This window comes from Filicampus tigris, chromosome 10, assembly GCF_054856515.1.
Source record: "Filicampus tigris isolate MCC_2025a chromosome 10, RoL_Ftig_1.0, whole genome shotgun sequence".
NCBI lineage: Eukaryota > Metazoa > Chordata > Actinopteri > Syngnathiformes > Syngnathidae > Filicampus > Filicampus tigris.
Genome location: NC_141226.1, coordinates 15,954,809 through 15,974,737, shown reverse-complemented (window position 1 = coordinate 15,974,737; position 19,929 = coordinate 15,954,809). Strand labels below are relative to the sequence as shown.

At 43.4% G+C, this 19,929-nt stretch overlaps 1 protein-coding gene across 2 annotated transcripts in view; it reads right to left on the bottom strand.

Annotated features, from left to right (window-relative positions):
* Window positions 1-19,929, bottom strand: part of LOC147141052 (pre-B-cell leukemia transcription factor 1) — a 72,986-nt gene that overhangs the window by 51,857 nt on the left and 1,200 nt on the right. For both annotated transcript variants that reach the window (XM_086042440.1, XM_086042436.1), the window contains exon 2: window positions 19,334-19,407. In XM_086042440.1, the coding sequence (XP_085898566.1) occupies window positions 19,334-19,407 (74 nt within the window). The remainder of the gene's footprint in view (window positions 1-19,333; window positions 19,408-19,929) is intronic.

The window sequence follows — 19,929 nt, the reverse complement described above, 5'->3', positions numbered from 1 at the left end:
CGCTCCACTGGTTTGTCCTACTTAAAGGCTGTGGTAAAGTGAAGGTAGCTGTCCAAAAGTGTCACGTTGACAAAAATAATGTTCTGACCGTGCGTGTGTTTCTCCTACTAGTGCTTATACTGTTTGTCGTTTTTGTAACGTCTTCATAATGTTGGTGATAATAAGCGCAAGGCTTTTTTGTTCAATTGCAACGGTGCCGTTCCTTGTTTTTGTCGTTGTGATTATGCGCGGCTCGTCGACGGAAGGCTCACGTCAGCAATCTCATGCCTTGCTGACGTATGACAAAGGTAAAGTAAGTTGCCGCTACACTATCAAATAAACATCCAAATGGCATAAACAATTTAACTTAGTGCTTCACAAAGATAATGCGCCTTATAATTCGGTGGGCCTTATGTACGAAAGTAGACCCATTCATTGATATTGCGCCTGGTAAATGCGCTTTATTGTGCAAAAAATATGGTATCAATGCATAAGTAACATGCCATAAAAAAAATAACAATTCGTTTATTGATAGTTGATTTTCCCCATTGTTGTTCAGGGAAAGCTAGTTAAATTCTTGGTGTGTGCGAGAGTGTGTGCAGCAAAGAGCATCAGGAAGCAGGAAACAGCCTTGACGTCTGCTAATGGGGATGATTTCCACCTAGAAGATTCTGTGATAGAGGCCCGCGCGTGCTATCTGTTATTAGCGGTGCTGATGACAAATGGTTTCTTTGTTGCCATTCAGATTTATTTTATTTTCACGCCTGTCACGGAGAGGAAAAACACAGTCAGAGCGAGAGACGGCACAGCGAGAAAGCGGAAAGCCTTAGACTGGATAAAACCCGACATGAGGGTCAGCCCAGCCTATGAAAATAATGATCTAAAATGAACAAATTGACTTGCGGCCTCGCTCGCTGCATGAATAGTGAATAAGATTTGAAAAAACAACAAAGTGCGTCCATGCCCAAAACAAAAACCATATTGTGCGTGTGCAAGCAGCTGGATCGCCCCTCACTCCCCACCGCCCGCCGCCCTCGCCTCCTTTGCAAAACCACGGCGCCTTGCGAGGACCCCCTGGGAAGGCTCTGGCATCTCAAGGAATGTGACACCAGCATGTGCATGTGTGCGTATGTGTGACGTGTTTGTATGCAGCACAGACATGGAGCGGAGGAGCAGCACAAGAGCTTCCTCTGGAGTGCAAAGCGGTTTGCAGCCTCAGCGTTCAAAGGCTCGCTGCCTCCATGCCTCGACACCAAAACACAACCTGCCAGGCCAAATGAAATTGCCATTATTTCTAATTAATCCCTAATTAAAATATATTACTCCACAGATTCCGCAAATCTCTCTTAGTATGCTAATGTGGCCGATTGGAGGATATTTACATATCATTAATTAAGGCGGGCGCATTCTCTTAGCCTAATGAGCTGTGGCCTGGGTCTGCCAAGGAAAACTAAATGGGAGTGAGTAAGCACAGCCACGGGGGGCGAGGGGTGGATGTTGGTAGTGGGGCAACTCTGTGTTGAGTCAGGACTATCAAAAGCAGGCGTTGGGCTCAAAGCGTGGAGAAAAAAAAAAAAAAAAAAAAAAAAAAATCCACCCTGAAACACTTTAACGTGATTAAGGAGCGCCGCCGGTGCTCATTTAGGCGGGCGGCGTCGCTCCGGTTGCGGAAAGATGCGCGGCCACGAGGACAGGAAGTGACAGCGGGGCGAGGGAGGATATGTTATCACTGTCACCGTCGCTATTAATATGGCCGACGACACCGCCGCGCGGCGAGACCATCCTCTGTCGACTGTCGCGTCGGCTCATGCGAGGAAAACACGGCAAGCTGCTGCTCGCCCTGTAAAACGACGCCAGAGATATTGTTTGGATTTGAGCAAACAAGCCTCATGAAGCTTATACAAGGTCACATTCAAGCACTCTTCAACATCCATTTCCTTCATCACTTATCCTGAGCAGGGTCACTGGGAGGCTGCAGCCTAATGAATATGTACAAGCTCACTCACTAGTACATGAAAAGTACAGTGCAGGGGGGCCCTCGTGTTTTGACCTAACTGAGATTTGTATGAACGGAGGAAGGAGGCTCGATCACAAACCTATTCTGATACAGTACCAAAACCACGATTACAATAAATATTTGTACGAACAACATTTCTAGGCCATCAAAAAAAAAAACATGGTAACAGTAATCTGTGAGTAATTGACACAAAAAGGTTTGTGATGTGCCATATGCGGAATGTCACATGACATTGGTTAGCGGTTACCTGTGTATGTCGTGATCACAACCAATGGTTTGAAGCCGGGCCCGATGTTATCTTTATGACTGGTGACTTTGAACAGAAGTTACATTTGAGTAGAGCAAGGAAGTCAAACTCATTTTTGTTGAGGGCCACGCTCTAGTTATGGTTTTCCTCGGAGGGCCATGTTGACTGTGAACCCATATTAATCGTCTAAATTGCAAGAATTTCTGCCTCATATTGTCATATATACACAACAAATTGATGGATACGAAGTTTTGAGCTCAAAAGCCAATAAAAAAAAAAAAACGCTTGGAACATCTCAATGTTATTTAAAGTAAGTACAATTTGCAATGTTGGCATGTTAGCAAGAAATTTGAAGTCAACACACATGAATTGCCTTTGCGGACCACATAAAAGGGCCAAATCTGGCCCTCAGGCCCCGAGTTTGATATCTGTGAAGTGGAGTAACCCCCCCCACCCCCGTCCATCCAGGTTTGCGGGTATTTTGGCATAACTCTTGTTCATATTGGGTATAATTAGAGGAAGGCACACGTATTTAGTTTAAGATAGTGGAAATTTGAAAAGAATAAATCTGGAAGTATTTTAGCACAGTCTAGTTTTGTACAAGACGAATGAACTCTAAACATCAACTATTGTCATCATTGGTAGCTCTTGAAGACATCGTGTGAAAATCAGAAGATGTAAACATTTCAAGTTTTTAAGGGTGGCTTCGAAGTGGGTTGTGCATATTGCCTAAAGATCCCACAAGATTGCGGGAAAACAATTTTGTTCTAGTAGACACAACTATGGCATAAGTGAATGAAGATCCTCCCCTTCAAATAGTTTCTTGGACCCAAGAGCCCCATAAGATAGCATCAAAGCCATATTTTTATATTAGACTCCGGCACAAAATCTGCGAATAGTTCCACAAACAGGAAAGCTCGCAAATGGAGAACCACAAATATGAGGGGTTCACTGTACATAATTTTCCAATGGACAGCAATAATAATCGTTATCTACGTGGGAATCCTTTTTTACAGTATCGTCAAGATTTCGATGCTACGAACGGCATGCAATGACCTTAGTTTGCACAGCTGTTCCAGCTCACCCGCAACCATAACTAGAACAAGCCCTATAGAAAATGGATGACTGGTTGCTGTTACTTGGATAACTCCTTTCTTCACTCACACAACACTCAACTATGCTAAAATGGTACTTAAAAGGGAAGTAAACTAAAAACAATGTTCTGTGTGCCTTCACATGTCTAGTCTAAACATGGCATCTGATTAATGTTGCGATTGTGGAATAGGTGTTAAACCGCAAAATCCACCCGCTTTTAGCCATCTCTGGGGGCCGCCATTTTGTCACTTCCGTTGACTGAAAATGACATCACAGTTGCTTATGGCTCAGGTAACGACCAATCATGGCTCACCTGCTTTCTGAACCTGAGCCATAATTGGTTGTTACCTGAGCCCTGAGCAACTGTCATGTCATTTTCAGTTAACTGCAAGTGGCAAAATGGCTGCCCCCTGAGATGGCTAAAAACGGGTGGATTTTGCTACTTAACTCATATTTCACAAGCGTAATATTAATGAGAATGCCTTTTTTCAACTAATGGGCCTGCACAGAACATATTCTTGTAAAGAATTTTTGGGGGGGTTGACTTCCACTTTAGAACATTGCAAGTACACTACACTTGGAAAGTTTCACCGCGGCGAAACTTCCGTCGCCAAAACAAATTAATTTTATTTCCATTATTTGCAGCAGGGAAAATTAATTCATTACAGACGAACAGCTTCCAGCATTTTGTCATTGTCATTGAGTAAATCCCATCCTGTCAGTAAAAACAAAAACTTGCAAAAGAAAATTTATTCAAAATGGCACATTAAATCTAAAGTGTGTTGACAATTAATTATTGCATTGAAAAACAATTACTGTAAATGATTTGTTCCCATTGGCTACATCTAAAATGACACAGAGCATGTGATTGGATGCCTTCCAATCTGTGTCACCACTCGGTTGTCTTTTGTGCTGTTGTTGTCACACTGAACTATTGTCTAGATGCAAAACGCAGTAAACACATGAATTACAATCTTTTGTAAATGTGATCGCTGCTGTATGGCCCGGACAGTACAATTTTGCAATGAGGTTAACACTGAACACAGTACATGATCTGGGACACATCACGGGGTACACTTGCACAATCAAATTCAATAATTCAGTTTAAGAGGCAATTTAAGAGCCTTAGCAAAAAAAATAAAAAATGTGCCTATGCAAATTTAATAATGCTAAGACTGATTGAAACGAAACCTCATTAATTTGCTGTAGCGTAGAAGCGCACTGCATCAGAGTTAGCGTTAGGTACAGATGTACTTGAGAAAATGCCTTTTGAAACAAATATAACTCTACACTTTCACTGTTATCTGATCTGTAACTCTCCAAGGAAAAAAAACCCATCATATTGATAAAATATCTGTATTTTTACTGAGAGACACTGCACAGCTTGACCTTATTCGGGATGCAACAACATATTAAACAGTATATAAAAGCTACTTAATGCATCATAATCCAATAATATTACAATACGACACTAACAACACACTCTGAAATGCCTGCACTAGAGCGTGTCCACTTTTATTCATTTGGGTGCAATTAGGCTCCTTTTTTTTAGTTGCATTATTAAACTCCTATTACACTCCAGTAAGTCAGCTGCTCCAAGGATTTGTTCACTATCTGTATTTTTAGTGCATATTGAGCAATTAACTGGGATATCAGTGAGCACCAGCCAGTCACTAATGTGAATATGAAGCACATCCAGGCATTTTTTTTCAATTGTATTTTTGCATAAGGCCTAACATGGATATTGTTCATGAATATCATGTCGTATGAGGAAGACAGGAAGGAGGAGTAGAGTCGCAGGGGTGAGGCGCACCTTTCCCATCTCCTTGTTCTGCCCGTTTCCAGCTGCTTTAATTTGACACCTTGAGCATTGGAGGGGGGTAGGGTTAACTAGGTGGGGGAGTGCGGAGACACAGCGGAATTCATTAAGGATAGCGAGCATCCTCTCCCCTCACCGCTAATGACATCAGAGGTTAGCGGGGAGCAGGCAAGAGGCGAGAGATTGGGGAGCAAGAGCAGCGGATGTGCGGAATGATAATCATGAAGTGTATTTTCAACGGCAATTAAAAGGAATGCGGCTCACCTGCGAGCTGCGCGAAGCCGCTTCCTTTTGCCGAGTGCATTTCTGAGCAGCCTTTTAACACAGAAGTGCTAATTACAGAAAAGATTTGTATGGAAAACATTGCTAGCCATAAATCTAATGTAAAAGAATCTATTTAAAACATTAAGCATGGCGGTACCAAAGACTGAATTGGTGGTGATCCGAACAGGGACTAGAACATATCTTATAAGATTGTGTATCAGAAGTGTATTAGCTAATAAGCTTTAAATAAACTGTTCAGTAGTGCGGTCAAGTCCATGATGCCCATCTTGGAAGTGTATCAACGTCTCTTTCGTTAGTTTGGTGCTATGCACGGCAACAAACGAAGGCCGTTAGCCAACTCCAGTTCGCTAGCTAGCATAGCTATAGGATTTAGCCGGTCCATCGGCAAGATTTATTATTTATCATTTACAACACCAAAAGAGGCAAAAACCAACCCACATTCTACCTTCAGCCACAATGCAGTGCGGGATCTTGGTTAAAGTAAGCCATTTTAAACTAAAAAGAAAGATTTTGAGAGTTAGAAGCGGTACTCTCTGGTTCCATAGATTAAATTTCAAACAAGTGAACATCAGGATTTGCAAAACACTCTGGGCACCGTATGGTTTAGATAAAAAGTGTTATAAGTGCACTCCATTTACCATTTTGATCAAACTGGATTTCTCATTTATTGGACTGTGACGTCTTTTGGGAAAACTACAATGAACATTCAAATCCAATCAGAAGTCATTTGCTGCCATCAACACGAACAGCGAATCGAGATTTTGGGTTCGGAACCAAACTCTAGCGGTAACTGAACATGCCTTATTGTGCTACAGCGCAAATTACTTCTTGACTTTGATGTTTGGAACATCATCAACCAAGCCGGGGCCGGAATTGAACCTACAACCTCTGCGCTGTGAGGTGGACGTGCTAACCAGTTGACCATCGTGCCGCCATGCTTTGAACTAATTAATTGTAATTCCCCTAGATAATTTCCAACTATTGGGTGGCCATTCACATTTAAGTCTGCATCCGGCAGGTTAAATTCAGATAAAAACATAGAATTTCATAAGAAAATTATTGCATGTATTTGCGATGTGTATTGCGTAGGCATCAATATTATTGGCGATATTGATGTTTTTTCGATATATTGTTGCAGCACTAGTTTTAACATTCACACTAAATGAGAGGTTGTAGGGAAGAAAAAAAATCAATTTTTTTTTGGCCCTGACAGGCATAATGCACTATGATGACATACCAGCAACTTATTGCAGGGGGGGAAAAACACATGCTACGCTTTGCAGGTTTGGATGAGCCGCAATCAGAGCCTTTTTACAACATTGTGATTGCACCGTAGTGGCACGATAATCTGCGGCTGAGGAATCAGGCTAATGGCGGTTTCAAAGTGGCCATCTCTCTGGGGATCTTCCAGACAGGTAAAGTGCTGAACGTTATTGAAATGGCCAGGGGCACCTGCAATGAAAGACCTTTCAACAACTTGATTTATTTATTTATTTATTTTTTTTTTTTGCTCCTCCACAAGCAACAGCGCTGTGACTCGGGTGAGCTCCTTTTTTGTTTAGAGTTATTTAACACCTTGCCATCTGTTGGAAGGCAAATAACAAACCGAAAAGTTTCCCGAACAAACAGCGTTTGGCGATCTCTTCACCGCTCATTTGCATGCATGTACCTGTGACATTTTTCATGACGTAATCCCTGGCAAACCATCTGACTCATAAATCCAATTGAAGCCTATTAGTGGAGAACTTTTAAAGCTATCCTTCATTAATGTTAATGTTTTTTTTTAGTGGAGGCCAGTGGTGGTTAGGGCTACATGGCTGCCTTCCCGAGCTTGTTTAACAGGCACCAGACAGAGATGGATGCTCCTGCTAGTCTGATAGGCTCTCGGTGCCATCTATCACCCAAAGGACCCACCCACGAAGTTGGCGTTCCATAACAAAGGGCAAGCAGGAACGCTGGTGATTGACAGCTTTATGTGTGCGGTGGCAAGTCAGACAGCCGAGTGTAGACGTGGGGATCCGTTTCTAGCCTTGGTGCTGGAAATAAGTTGTGAGGAAGAGGAAAAAATAATGAGTGAGCTGCGGAATCAATCAATATGCCTGCACATGAAAGAAATGAGTTTAAAAAAAAACAAAAAAAACATCCCTAGTGCTGCTGAGTAGGTCCAAAACTAATCAGGCAAACGAAGCTACCCGAGAGCGAAATAAAGCCTAAATGAAGAGCTGTGTTGAGGCATAAACAGATATTATCATAAAGATTATTACCCCCGCACCTCCAGACTTACTAATTAGAGCAATAAACAACCATATTCTACAATGTATGGCTCCGGCGGGCCATAAACCCCCCACGACATGTAAATACAGATATAGCACATGCAAAAAATAAAAAATAAAAAGGACTAAAGAGCAGTCAGTAAATCCCAGCTCATCCATCAAAAACAGAACATCACGTGCAGGGAATCGCACATATAAAGTGCCACACAGCTGCCATAGATGTAATCACTTTACGCTTCCTCGTATATATTCTTGAAATGCAGAAGGCAGGCGGGTGAGGGGTGGGGGGTGGGGGGTGGGCGCTGCCAGGATGCTTCAGCAGAGATGCACTAAATTTGGACAGTAAGTAGTATCACCCCATCGGCGCGGTACACCGCACATTCGCAACGCCCCATTTAACTGCACACGGCGCTTCCCTCTGCCGCCCTCATTTGCATACTTCGGCGGGGCCCTGACGGATGAAGACGGATGGGCCGAAATCAGCCTCGGTGAAACAACTGTTTTATCAAGGTTAAACTATCCAAGAAGCTCTTAACCCCCGCGCCTTTATCACGCGACAGCTCGCCCAATATCAATCTATCAATATGATCTTATTGGCGGGGACGGGATAGTGAGGGAGGGCAGCGGCAGGGCTCTTTATAAACTCAAGTAATGGCAGCATAAAGGAATTTTATGTGGTTTAGGGAGGGGGGACTGCCTAACCTGATGCTGAAGGACCATGTCCAATAAAATGGGCTACAAGGTGGTGGCGCCATTGCCAATTGAATAAAACGTAATCGGGGACGAGACACTGGCCTGCGGGCACGGGGAGTGGGGGGGGGGGAGGTCGCCATTTCCGATCGTGATTACAGAGAGAGAAAAAGCAACAAGTGCGGCTAGCCGCCATCACATGAGCACAAGAAGAGCACTGAGGGCAACCTTTCAAGGGGACATACTGTCTTATGGAGAGTTGACTTTTCAATGTCCTGTACACAAATAGTCAGCTGACTTGATGCGTGGTGTGTGTGAATGCCTCCCCACCGATCAAATGTGAAATTAAACAGCCAAGTAAACGCTTTCCATGTTTGAAAATGTGTCAGTGAGCAACTATTACGTATCAATTTATGGTTAGCTTAGCAATTAGCATGGCTTCTCCGTCTTTCTTCATCTTCCCTTCGTGCTTCTCAAAAATTCGTCTGCATCATAGTCAGAACCATAAACAATGAAATGAAAGCAAACCCCATCAGGAAAAAAAAAAATCTGTGGAATGTAACCTCAGTAAGCCACAAGTCACAATACTGAGATACTCTGAATGATCAATGTAAACAGTGAAGTTTGTTTTTTGAGAGGCTACTCCATACACTGATCCTAGCGTCCACGCACTGATAACAGTGTTCTCAACAAAAACAGAAAAGAAATTGTCAAGACCAGTGGCAACGCAAGATAGCTGCCCTCTGCCTTCAGCCACGAAGGGCCAATGGTTAGTCCATCAGAATGTCTATAGTACGTGTCTGTATTCTATGCCCATGACATCATCAGCGAGGCTGCGTAACATTTTCAACCAACTACACTAAAACACAATCCTGTCAGTCAGTGTTAGCATTGATTAGCATCAGCATTAGCTAACAATGTGACTAATATTAGTGTGTGATAACCACTACACTAACTGATAAAGTATACTTCAAGTGTATTTTGGCATGTTAGTGATGAAGTGCTGCCTCCACGAGTGCAAATACAATTAAATGTTTATGAGTGTGTCGCTTTATAGTGAGGAGGTTAGTGTAGTTAAATTAGTCAGCAGCGGTGGCTTCGCACAAGCACCCTTCATTTGTAGTCTGGATGTGGAGGAGCGAGTTACTCCAGGCGCTCCCCTAACAAACCCTGGTAAATATTGTGTACTTCAAGACTTGACATTATAAAAAGACAAATTTAATAGCGTTGGATTGGATTTATATTCACAATCAGTCGATCAAAAGTTACAAAATCAGAGCTGGAGGGACAAAAAAAAAAGGCCTGACTGTTGCTTTAGGGAAAGATGGTTGGTTTAGATGAAGGTTCAGCTCTCATGGGTAAAACAACATAAACCACATGATGAAGTTTATGTGCACCACAAAAATGCACACAGCTAAAAAAGAGGATCATTATGATAGCAAACATTCATCTTGTCTTCCTACTTGTTTTATACTTGACTCTTGCTAGCAATACACCCGTATCTGGTGTCCGATTAAAATACTAGACAATTACAGTGAAATTAATAACAACAAAGATGAAAAAATAAAAAATAAATATGGCCATTATGTGCAAAGTAAACTACGTCATAAGTTTGAATCTGTAGAGGGTCAAAACTCTACTGAGCGCGAGTGTGCGTTGGTGTGTGGCTCTGCGAGTTGCTGATGATGCTCGAGTAAGAAAATGAGCACAATTAAGATCATTTGAGAAGAAGTTAACTGTCCAGAACTAACACTGCTCAAGGCAAGCTGGAGGACACGGGAGACATCGCTGTTTTGGGATCAGGGCACACGGGAGCTTGACTGCAGTTGCCACTTTTCAACTTTTCATGGTGAAACGATACAAACCAGTCCAGTACTAAGTCTACATAATAGCTTTAATGTTATATAAAATGGTGACATTGTATTTGTATTGTAATTAGTTTTTTTCGTTTACTGACATTCCAGACTCAGTATACTGCTTTCTTTCAGTTTAACTGCAAAACAGGTTCGATGGATGGATTTTAATTACAATTTAGATGTTGTAAAACCGTATTAAAGCCCCTTTAAATACCTTTTGTCATGTGATGTGGCTTTCGTAAGTGCGATCAGAGGCTACAAGAAGAAACTGAACTTATTGTGAAGTACAAAAGCAGTGCACGCGTTTATGTCCTAGCTGCTCAGTACAAGTCAACAACAATAATAAAAGAACAGAATGTACACTGTAAAATGAGTTTAGTCTTCTCCCTCTGTGTGTCACAATGTCCATCAAGATGAAGGAGAATGAGTCGCAACCCCCACCCCGCCCCATTTTTCATTCACTTTTTAATGTCCTGTTCCACTTGTATGACAGTTACGAATGTTAAAATGTTGGCTACTGATTTACACTACAGCCCAGCAAAGCATTACTGCTAGCTAGATGAATGCTAGCTGCTCGCGCTAGCTGTGAAATAGCTTGTTGCTAGTGTTACTTGTTAGACAGTCGTATTCCTTTTCCATCTGCAAGTGGTCAACTGAACTCTTTGACTGTCACACATGCGTGACTGTGACGCTAATGATAAACAATGACATGGTTTTTTTTTCTCCCCAGTTTGAAAAACAGTTTCTTAATAACTTGTCTGTGCTTTCATCAAAATACTTCAAGACTCAAACACAGGGCACTCTTTCCGCAACATTTTAAAATTTTGAGGACCATAGATAGTTTTGACAGGACGGTACTGTCTCATGAGCGACTGTGAACTCCATCAGCTATACTGCATAACCGATGCTGAGTGGTGCTTTCGTTACCATGGCGACCAGGCTAGAGCAAGGGGATGCGACGAGGCAGGCGGCCACTCTTTGCAGATGTGGAGTCCAGAGATTGTTTGTTTTTTGTTTTTGTTTTTTAATCATGGAGATGGAACTTCAAACATTATACTGCACACCCCAGCACGTCATAAACTACACTTTGTATATTTTTCATTTAGTGTGTGGATCTGAGTATGTGGCGCATGCAGCAGACACATCACCAAACACGAATACCTCCTCACAACCAGTTTGTTGACAATTTCACTAAAGTATCAAGTGGCGCTGGTAGATAACACTAATCTGTGCCTCCAACAAAACTCAACCTAGCTCTGCTTACCTTTTGGCTTTTATTTAATTTCACACTTCATGAGACCAAACTATTTGTATAGAATACATTAAAAAGTACATTTTCTATAACTGGTAGGGAGTGTTCAAGGGTGCTTTTTTTAAGGTATTAATAATACAGTGCTTGACTTATTGTGTGGTCGTTATGAAAGGTTTTGATGGCCCCAGCTTGAACCTGCCATGGAATATTTCTATTTCCATTATTTCCTGTGGGAAGAATTGTAAAACCAAACAAAAACAATCCATGCTGGGATGCTGGTTGGCTTCAGAATCCCAGCATGGATCTTGTTCCACTTTAGAGGTTCCGCTGTGAATTAATTCTGTCCTCCAGCACAAAAGCTATCATCCACAAACAGCTGCAGGCAAAGCTATCCTCAAAGAGCGCAACCATCAACAAAATCAACTTCTTTTCCTTTCATTTCTGAACAGTTTGCACAACATTATGAAGACTGACATTCTCTAAGAAACACTACTAATAATAAAATGGTTTTTTTTAAGGAACAGAAAGTGAATTGATCACTTAAAATGGCAAAGCAAAACAAAAATATGCACTGATTAGCTGCATTTTTTTTTTCTGTCTTGTCTTTTGTGCTCCTTCACCAGCTGATTCAGGAGACTTTCCCTGATGGACCTTTCCGGGCCGACACTGACCTCCGCACCTCGTGCTCTCGTCCCGCTGTGCTAAACGCTGCCCGCCGTGTCACATCTGTCCCTTATGGGAAGTGATCCAAAAATGAAGGTTCCAATCCCGAGGGAGAGTCTGCCTCCCTTATAACACACACACACACACACCTTGACACACATACACAGGCGGAAACAGCAGGTGCCATTCGGCAGATTGCCGGCATGATCCGTTTGATTTCGCAAGCCACAGAAATAAGATGTGGAAAGTGGCTAAATTTAACATCCTTCTCTGCTCAAGTATTTGTGGCGTTCTGCAGAGTTCAACTTCTCTTCCCTCTTCTTTTTTTTTTTCCCCTACTCCTTTTGTGTGAAGGTGCCGAGGTTACCCGGGCTCATCTGGGGCCTCCTTTGTCTCTCACAGCAACAGAAAGGTTTATTAACATAAATTAGAATAGCTCACAGAGAGAGTAGCTTGTCGCTACGCGTTACCCACGGCAACCTCTCTACTCTCAATCCACCTGAGTGCGTGCGTGGGGGGGGGGGGTGCGCGCGCGCGCGCGTGTGTGTGTGTGTGTGTGAGGGAGAGCACACTCCCCTGCATCTAAATGTGCAAGTACTCTGAAACGAGGGAGACACATCCACACCCATCTCTCCCTGCGCCTGATTAAAATAAATGGCGCTATCTGCACTGCGTGATTCGCTACACTGTGGCATTACTATCAGTAATTGAAACATCCAATCACGACGGAGCCATCAGCCCCCGTTGATACAACCCCCCCCCCCCCAACCCCCCGCCTACCACCCACCACACCATCTTACCTGATGGCACCTGAGTTGTATGGGAAGTAATATGAGATATGGAGAGGAGGGAGACATTCAGTATATTTGTCTTCATGTGCGAGTGCCTGTGTCCAATACATGCACGCTGTATTTAAATGTATGTCTGTGTGCGGTTGGAGGCAGAGTGGCGCAGCCTCATTGATTGGTGTTGATTCCATCTGGAGCGGCAAACGGCGAGTGACAGTGGATGTGAGCCCATGTGGGAGGCCACCATTAATCTTAGTCCCATTTAAGCAGCGTGTATTAACTGATGTCATTTCGACTAAGCAGTCCAGAAGATGAGCGCTTGCCATTTTGGGTTTGACTCTTCATCTAAAGTCAGGTTGGGTTAGGGGGGTGTTGGGGGGGTGCTTCCTTTGTACAAGCCCAGCGTGCTGCCAACACGCCACTTACATCGCAGTGGCAGGGCGCCAGAGGAATGAGATCCCACACCTCCAATTAAAAGGTTAACAACTGCCGGGGCGACCGTCTCCATCAAGGCAAATCGAATAAAAATCTCGATACTCAGTGGGCACTACTTTGGGTACACCTAAAGACTCTAATGAGGTCCAACGCTAGAGTTTCAAAATCATATCAAAACAATGCTTCACTTTGCTTGATACTCATTTAAAGTGGGCATATTATGGACATTGGAGTTTTTAATTTCTTGCATACAATTAGTTGGGCTTCTGGAGTGCCTGCCCACCAATCAAGTATGAAATTAACCCTCCTGTTAGCTTGGTTTCTCAGGAACAGCAATAATGTTGTAAAGTTAGGTTCATATACATACTAAGAATACAAAAGACTCTATTTCGTTTCCTTCCGCAAAATAACTCGAGTGATAGGCACATGCAACCAAAACCGACTGCATACCACAAACAAAGAGAAGCTGCACAATATAATCCCAAAGTGGACCATACAACCCGTGGGAGCACACCGGTGATAAGCGCTTCAACAACACAAGCGTATTCCACTTCCGACACCCAATGCCATGTGCAAATTCCAGGAGAGCGCTCCAAATCCAATCAAATCCAAATGGCACCAATAAGAAAAACAATAGCGGGGGCAATTGCAAGTGCAATAATGTCAACCCAAGACACTAAAAGCAGCTCCACTGACAAACATCTGATAAAAATAGAGAAACTCCACTCCCCCATCCAGCAAATTTCCTCTCCAAAGCCATTTTATATTCGATAAGTGGAAAGGCATTCTTAGCGTAATGGATCAGAATATGATCTCTGTCAGGCGACTAAGAACAGCCCCCACGTGCAGAGCGGCCTGCAGGGCTGCCGCATCAGATAACCACGCTGAGAAGTGCAGGAAGCAAACTATAGATGGAGATGTGATGTAGATACCTTCACTGGGGGGGGGGGGGGGGTGGAGGGAAATGGCATCTTCTTAAAAAAAGAGCGACAAACAAACACCTCGCCGTACGTCAACAGGCAGAAGATGACCATCCCGCAGCCAGATCGGTTATCACGGCTAATTACTGCTCCCACCTCACATATACATGGCCATAATTAGCCTCTTAAAACATGATTAACATGTCTCAATTAAGCCAGTCAACATTTGCATAATATATTAGCCGGCCTAATTGCGAGTGGGTATACGTCAGAGGGGAGAGAGAGAAGAGCAAAAAGACACGCGCACGTGTGTGTGTGTGTGTGTGCCGCATGTACAAGAGCATAAACAGGAAAGGCTAAACGGGAATCCATGTATGATATAAGTCACTTGAAAAGCAAACTGACAGTCAGCGCGTCCCCGCATGGGACCGTCACATGTTTATTCTTATTCACTTAGATTCATATTTCTGCCGCGCGCTTCCTATAAACTCGCAAATCAAAACCCAGCAGCATTTTCTCAGGCAAACTTCACTGCGATGTTTGAAGTTATTTATATGAAGTTATTTATGAGAGAACAGACAGGGTCCTGTTCGGCCTTATTTCCGTGGAAACTAAAACATGGAGGGTTGGTGGTGCGGGGGCGGGGGGTGGTGGTGATGTTGGGGGGGGGCGGATAAACTGCTGCTTCTGCACTTCCAGGCCGGGGGACAGATATACAGTCTCGCAGCCGGTGCAGGGATACCAAGGACATAGCCATTAGTTTCAGGACAGCGCCACATTGGAGACTAATGCCTCCATCTGTCAGTGGAGATGAGAGGAGGGTAACAAAGAGAGGCGACGCTAACCTCTGAACTCATCATGGACAACCGTGTCAATTAAATACTGAAAAACAGCAGCGGCGGGAGCCATAGTGACCACTCGGTCCGCTGCCTGAACTAGTCGCTCCATCGGTGCTACACAAAACATCATAAAAGGCTACATTTACGGTCATTTCTGAAAATAGAAATGGACAAACAAGTGTCCATCCATCCATCCATTTTCTATACCGCTTATCATCGTTTGAACAAAATCCCAGTCCACGTGAGAGAGCATTACCAAGCTGGTATGTGCAGGCCCAAGCAACAGATGGAGCCATACAACACCGAAGCGTCAGGTCATTAGAATCAATTGGAATCCCGTAGAAAGTTATTTACGGAAAAGGCACTCAATAGAAAATTGCGACGTGCAATATTTTCAGGAAAAAAATAGTTGGCGACTTGCTGGTTCATTGATGATCTCATTTGTTCTAATTGGATTTTCGGGGTGGGCTGTACCATTTCCACCCTTAACCAAATCTGCATTCAAAAACGCATCCCTTTGCGCCAACCTTCCACAAGGTTGACATCAAAGACATTCTTTCGTTATCCTACTAACTCACGAAACATCAAAGAAACGGCGATCGGAAAAATCCGAGAACTCACCTCGCGTGAATCACACATGACCAAGTTAAAAATCCTCGTCAAAATCGAGGAAAGGCTGAATAATAAGTGGGGATTAATAGTTGTTAGATAGCCTCACAAGACCTTACATGAATAATGGGCGTGACTCACGGTATAAATCAGAAATGGCCTTTTGTTTACATGCTGTTTGCGCAAGTTCACTTTCTATGACAGTTACAGACTAAACAATGTGGGAACGCTAGTTGTCGCATCTTATGAGAGAAAACATTTCAATCCGGCTTCCTACTAATGTAGCACGCTAGCAGGATGACATCACAAAGTGGCGAGCGACAAAGTACAGTCGCAAGTTTCGCCACTTTCTCAACTCTGGATTTTCAGGCAGCGAGGCGATGAGCAATCACCAAAGCTACATTGCTCATGTAGCCACAGACTCAACTTCTTCTGGTTGTTAACCCGACCGCCAACAAGTTCCCAAAGCTTTGCCGGACAATTTTTAAATGCTTCTGGTCCTTGTGATCATTTAGAAAAGCAAACAAACAAACAAACAAAATGCTCAGAGAAACGAAAGCCGCTTTAACTAATGGCTCACTGCTACTTCCAGCGTCTTACAGGAAGTCGTGCCCATAATTGTTTCTACATCAGAGCCCTCGGGAATAAGATGGATAATAGTAAATTAAAACCACAAGCAGCAATGAGCCGGCGCTCGAACGTCCCTTTTCAAACCTCAAGATTACCAAACTCTGAAGGCACGCTCCATCCACGTTAGATGGTGTATGCAAAAAAAAAAAATTCCCAATTTATCGTCACCCATCCGTCTAGTATATCTACTACGATTGGGGCTAATTTTGCACGAATTCCCTTGTGGTAATTTGTCAAAGTGGTTCTGAGACTTTTTGGTGTGGCAAAACCAGTCTCGTGTTTGAGACCTAGAATAGCTAAACATTTTCACGAGGTTATACTTGCTTGCAAAAAGTTTTCAGACGTGTAAATTTCTCCTGAAAGGCAATTATGTTGGAAGGATACTAATAACGATTCCAAGAGGGCCGTAAGAACAACAAGAAGTGGACAATTCTCACGCTGGATAAAATTTTGCATGGACGACATGTCGTTGAAAAAAAATAAAGTCATTAAAAGCACTTTCCTTTGTGTGGACGAGGCCTCGCGCCAGGCTAAACCACACCGGACAGGGATCAGCTCGTTTCTTGTTATTGCGTCTCGGTCACAAAACAACAAGCCACGATAATCACCAGAGAAATTCCACTGCAGTTCATCGGAGATGAATTGTTAGTAACTCAGCACATTCACCCAAAATGTAAAACTGCTTCGTCCGGCAGTAAGCGTGAAAGTGACTGTACCGATTCAAAGGTGAGGACGCGTCTAATTAGCAGTGAGGGCGCAGTTAGCGGGATGGACTGATTCAGCAGGTCTCCAGCTTTGATAAGTTCAAGTAGCGTAATGCATTATCCGCCTGATCACATTAGCCGCGCAGGAGCTCCCCCTCTGACCTGCGCTGGCCTGCACGGGGGTAACGTGAGGCTGCCGACACTCAAGTGGCCTGACGGAAAAACAGAGACGGAGCGAGCGAGCGAGCGAGAGTACACCTGAAATCTGACACCCACAAACACAAACTTGGTGTCTGCCGTCTCTTCCTTTAACCTGTACGTGCCACCTTCCCCTGCTCTAATGGCTCCACACAAACGAGCTTCAAAGCTTCACGGGAAGCAAGAACAGGGAAACGAGCTCTTCGTTGCTCTCAGGAACTGTTGAAACAATGATATTTTGGAAAAATAAATAAATAAATAAATAAATAAAAAGAACATTGTCGACTTTGTTGTTAGAAGAAATCCGAGCCTTCAAATGGTGACACAAGCTTCGCGCAGCTGAGCTTGTCGCAGCTTGCTAAATACTCCCACCCTGACACGGGCCCGACCCTGGCACCAAAGCACGGCGGGCGGGAAAGGGAGGGGTCATCAGTTAGGGCCGGCTTTATCCCGCCATAGGCCTTGTTTGTCAGCTGCTCGCCAGTGGACACTTCGCCGCTGCAATGTCTCATATTGCTGCTGTCAACACTCCGGCCGCACTAAAGAAGGTACATGCCAGCCGCACGCGGACAGTATGTAACCGTGCCGCCACGGCGTGCAACAAATGATCTGTGGAAGAAAAAATTCCTGACGACCGTTTGAAAATTGAAGGAGAAGTGGAGTCTTTTATAAAAAAGGACATAAAAAAAAAAAAAAAAAGAGCTGACAAATTACAGGCTGCTCACATACACTGCACTCAGCACATTTGCCTGTAAATGCCATGCTGAAGGTTTGAGTCATTTTCTCTGTCACACGCGGTGAAAAGATTTTCACTTTAGGGGCGAAGACGAAGACGAGGGTCGCGGCGAGGTGGCTGTTATTAAGCTTCCCTCCTCAAAATGATTCTGCAACTTTTCAAGTCACTTGAGTTCATTTCCAAACTTGGTGGTTCATTTCGCTGAAAAAGGGGAACCTCTTTTTTTTTTTTTTTTTGTCTGGAGCGCCGCTTGCCAAGAATGGTGGGAAGGGAAGGGAAGCAAAGGGAAGGGAAGGGGAGGCACGGGTAGAAGCCAGGAAAAGGTCCAAGTCACTTTGTTCTTCTTTTTGGAAAGCGAACTCTAGTTGAACCCGGTGAGACGCCAGACAGTTTACAAAGAGCCAGGCATTACAGCCTCACTTTTCCGAGCCTTGCAATTTAGAAAGAGGGCCCCAACCTACTATGGATTCCTCCTCGCAGAGAGCACTCTTTAACCTTTATAAATCTGCAGAAAATCCCCTGGTGTCTTTTCGGTTCCCTCTCCCCCTGCTGCCAAAAGTCTGACTCATAGGAATAAAACGTCCATTTTGAATTAAGTGTTTATTTTCAGCTGTCTGCATGGGCCGCGAACGCAACAACAGCGGCCGCGCAGCCAGACGAGGCTCTCTTAAAAACCTTTGACAGTTTGGCAGCGCCAGCTCAAAGACGAGGTCAAACTGCAGACTTTGTTTTATTTTCCAGCCTCGGAAAGCCATTTCTCAAAACGGGCCGCGCTCGGCCACATCCCTCCCGAGATTAATCACAGGCTTTCATCATGTGAGTCGCTGCGCTTTAATTTGCTGCTAAGTGAGTAATAATTCACACATTCCTTTTCATGACTTTGACCCTTGTTGCAAACATAAACAGAAAATCCCCACTCCAGCCCCCCCCCCCACACACACACACAACCACCCCCTCCCTCCCGACGACTAGCCTCTGCATGTAAAACAGCTCACTTAGCAAACATCATCAAACTAAGGCCGAGGGGAGCTGACAGAGGGTGAGAAAGCCCAGCCCAGAAAGAGCCGCCATGAAAACACTCCTGTGCATTGCGTGTGCTGCGTCCGCTCACATGCACGCTGTGTGACATTTGTCGGGGGACGCAGAAACACAACCATGCTTTTTATGCTTCGATGTGGCTCACGACTATGGCATATACTTTGCAAGGGGGGGAACGGGGAATAGAAAAACAGCAGAATGGTGGAGATGGATAGCTAGATAGATAACACACCCAATGGAGAAAAGAAAAAAAAACTTACCTGTTTTCTCCTTTATTTCACACAAGACGTTGAAGAGAGCGGGTTTCATTCTGTGACAGTTCAACGCATGTTTCCTAAAACGAGAACACTTTCTTGAATAATTGACATTTTTTTAAACGCGTCAGAACACTAATATATATATATATATATATATATATATATATATATATATATATATATATATATATATATATATATATATATATATATATATATATATATATATATATATATATATATATATATATATATATATTGGGGTAAATTGTAATATTATATACACTTAAGCCACCGTTTGTGAGTAATTTTTACAGTTAATACACATTGCAACAACAACAGTGAGCATACATTTGGTGAACTATAAGCATGCAGGAGGGTTTACAACATGTCCAGCTATCTTCCTGGGTGGTCATTTCTCTTTAATCAATTTTATTTATCACCATTAAGGAAATCAACAAGTCAGCATCAACAGTGACATGCTGCACAAGTGATTTGTCCATGTACATGTAGTTAAATATGATTATAAACATGCACAAGAATGCAACATGTCCAAGGGACTCACTTTGGAAAAACACACTTATGAAAAATGTCATATT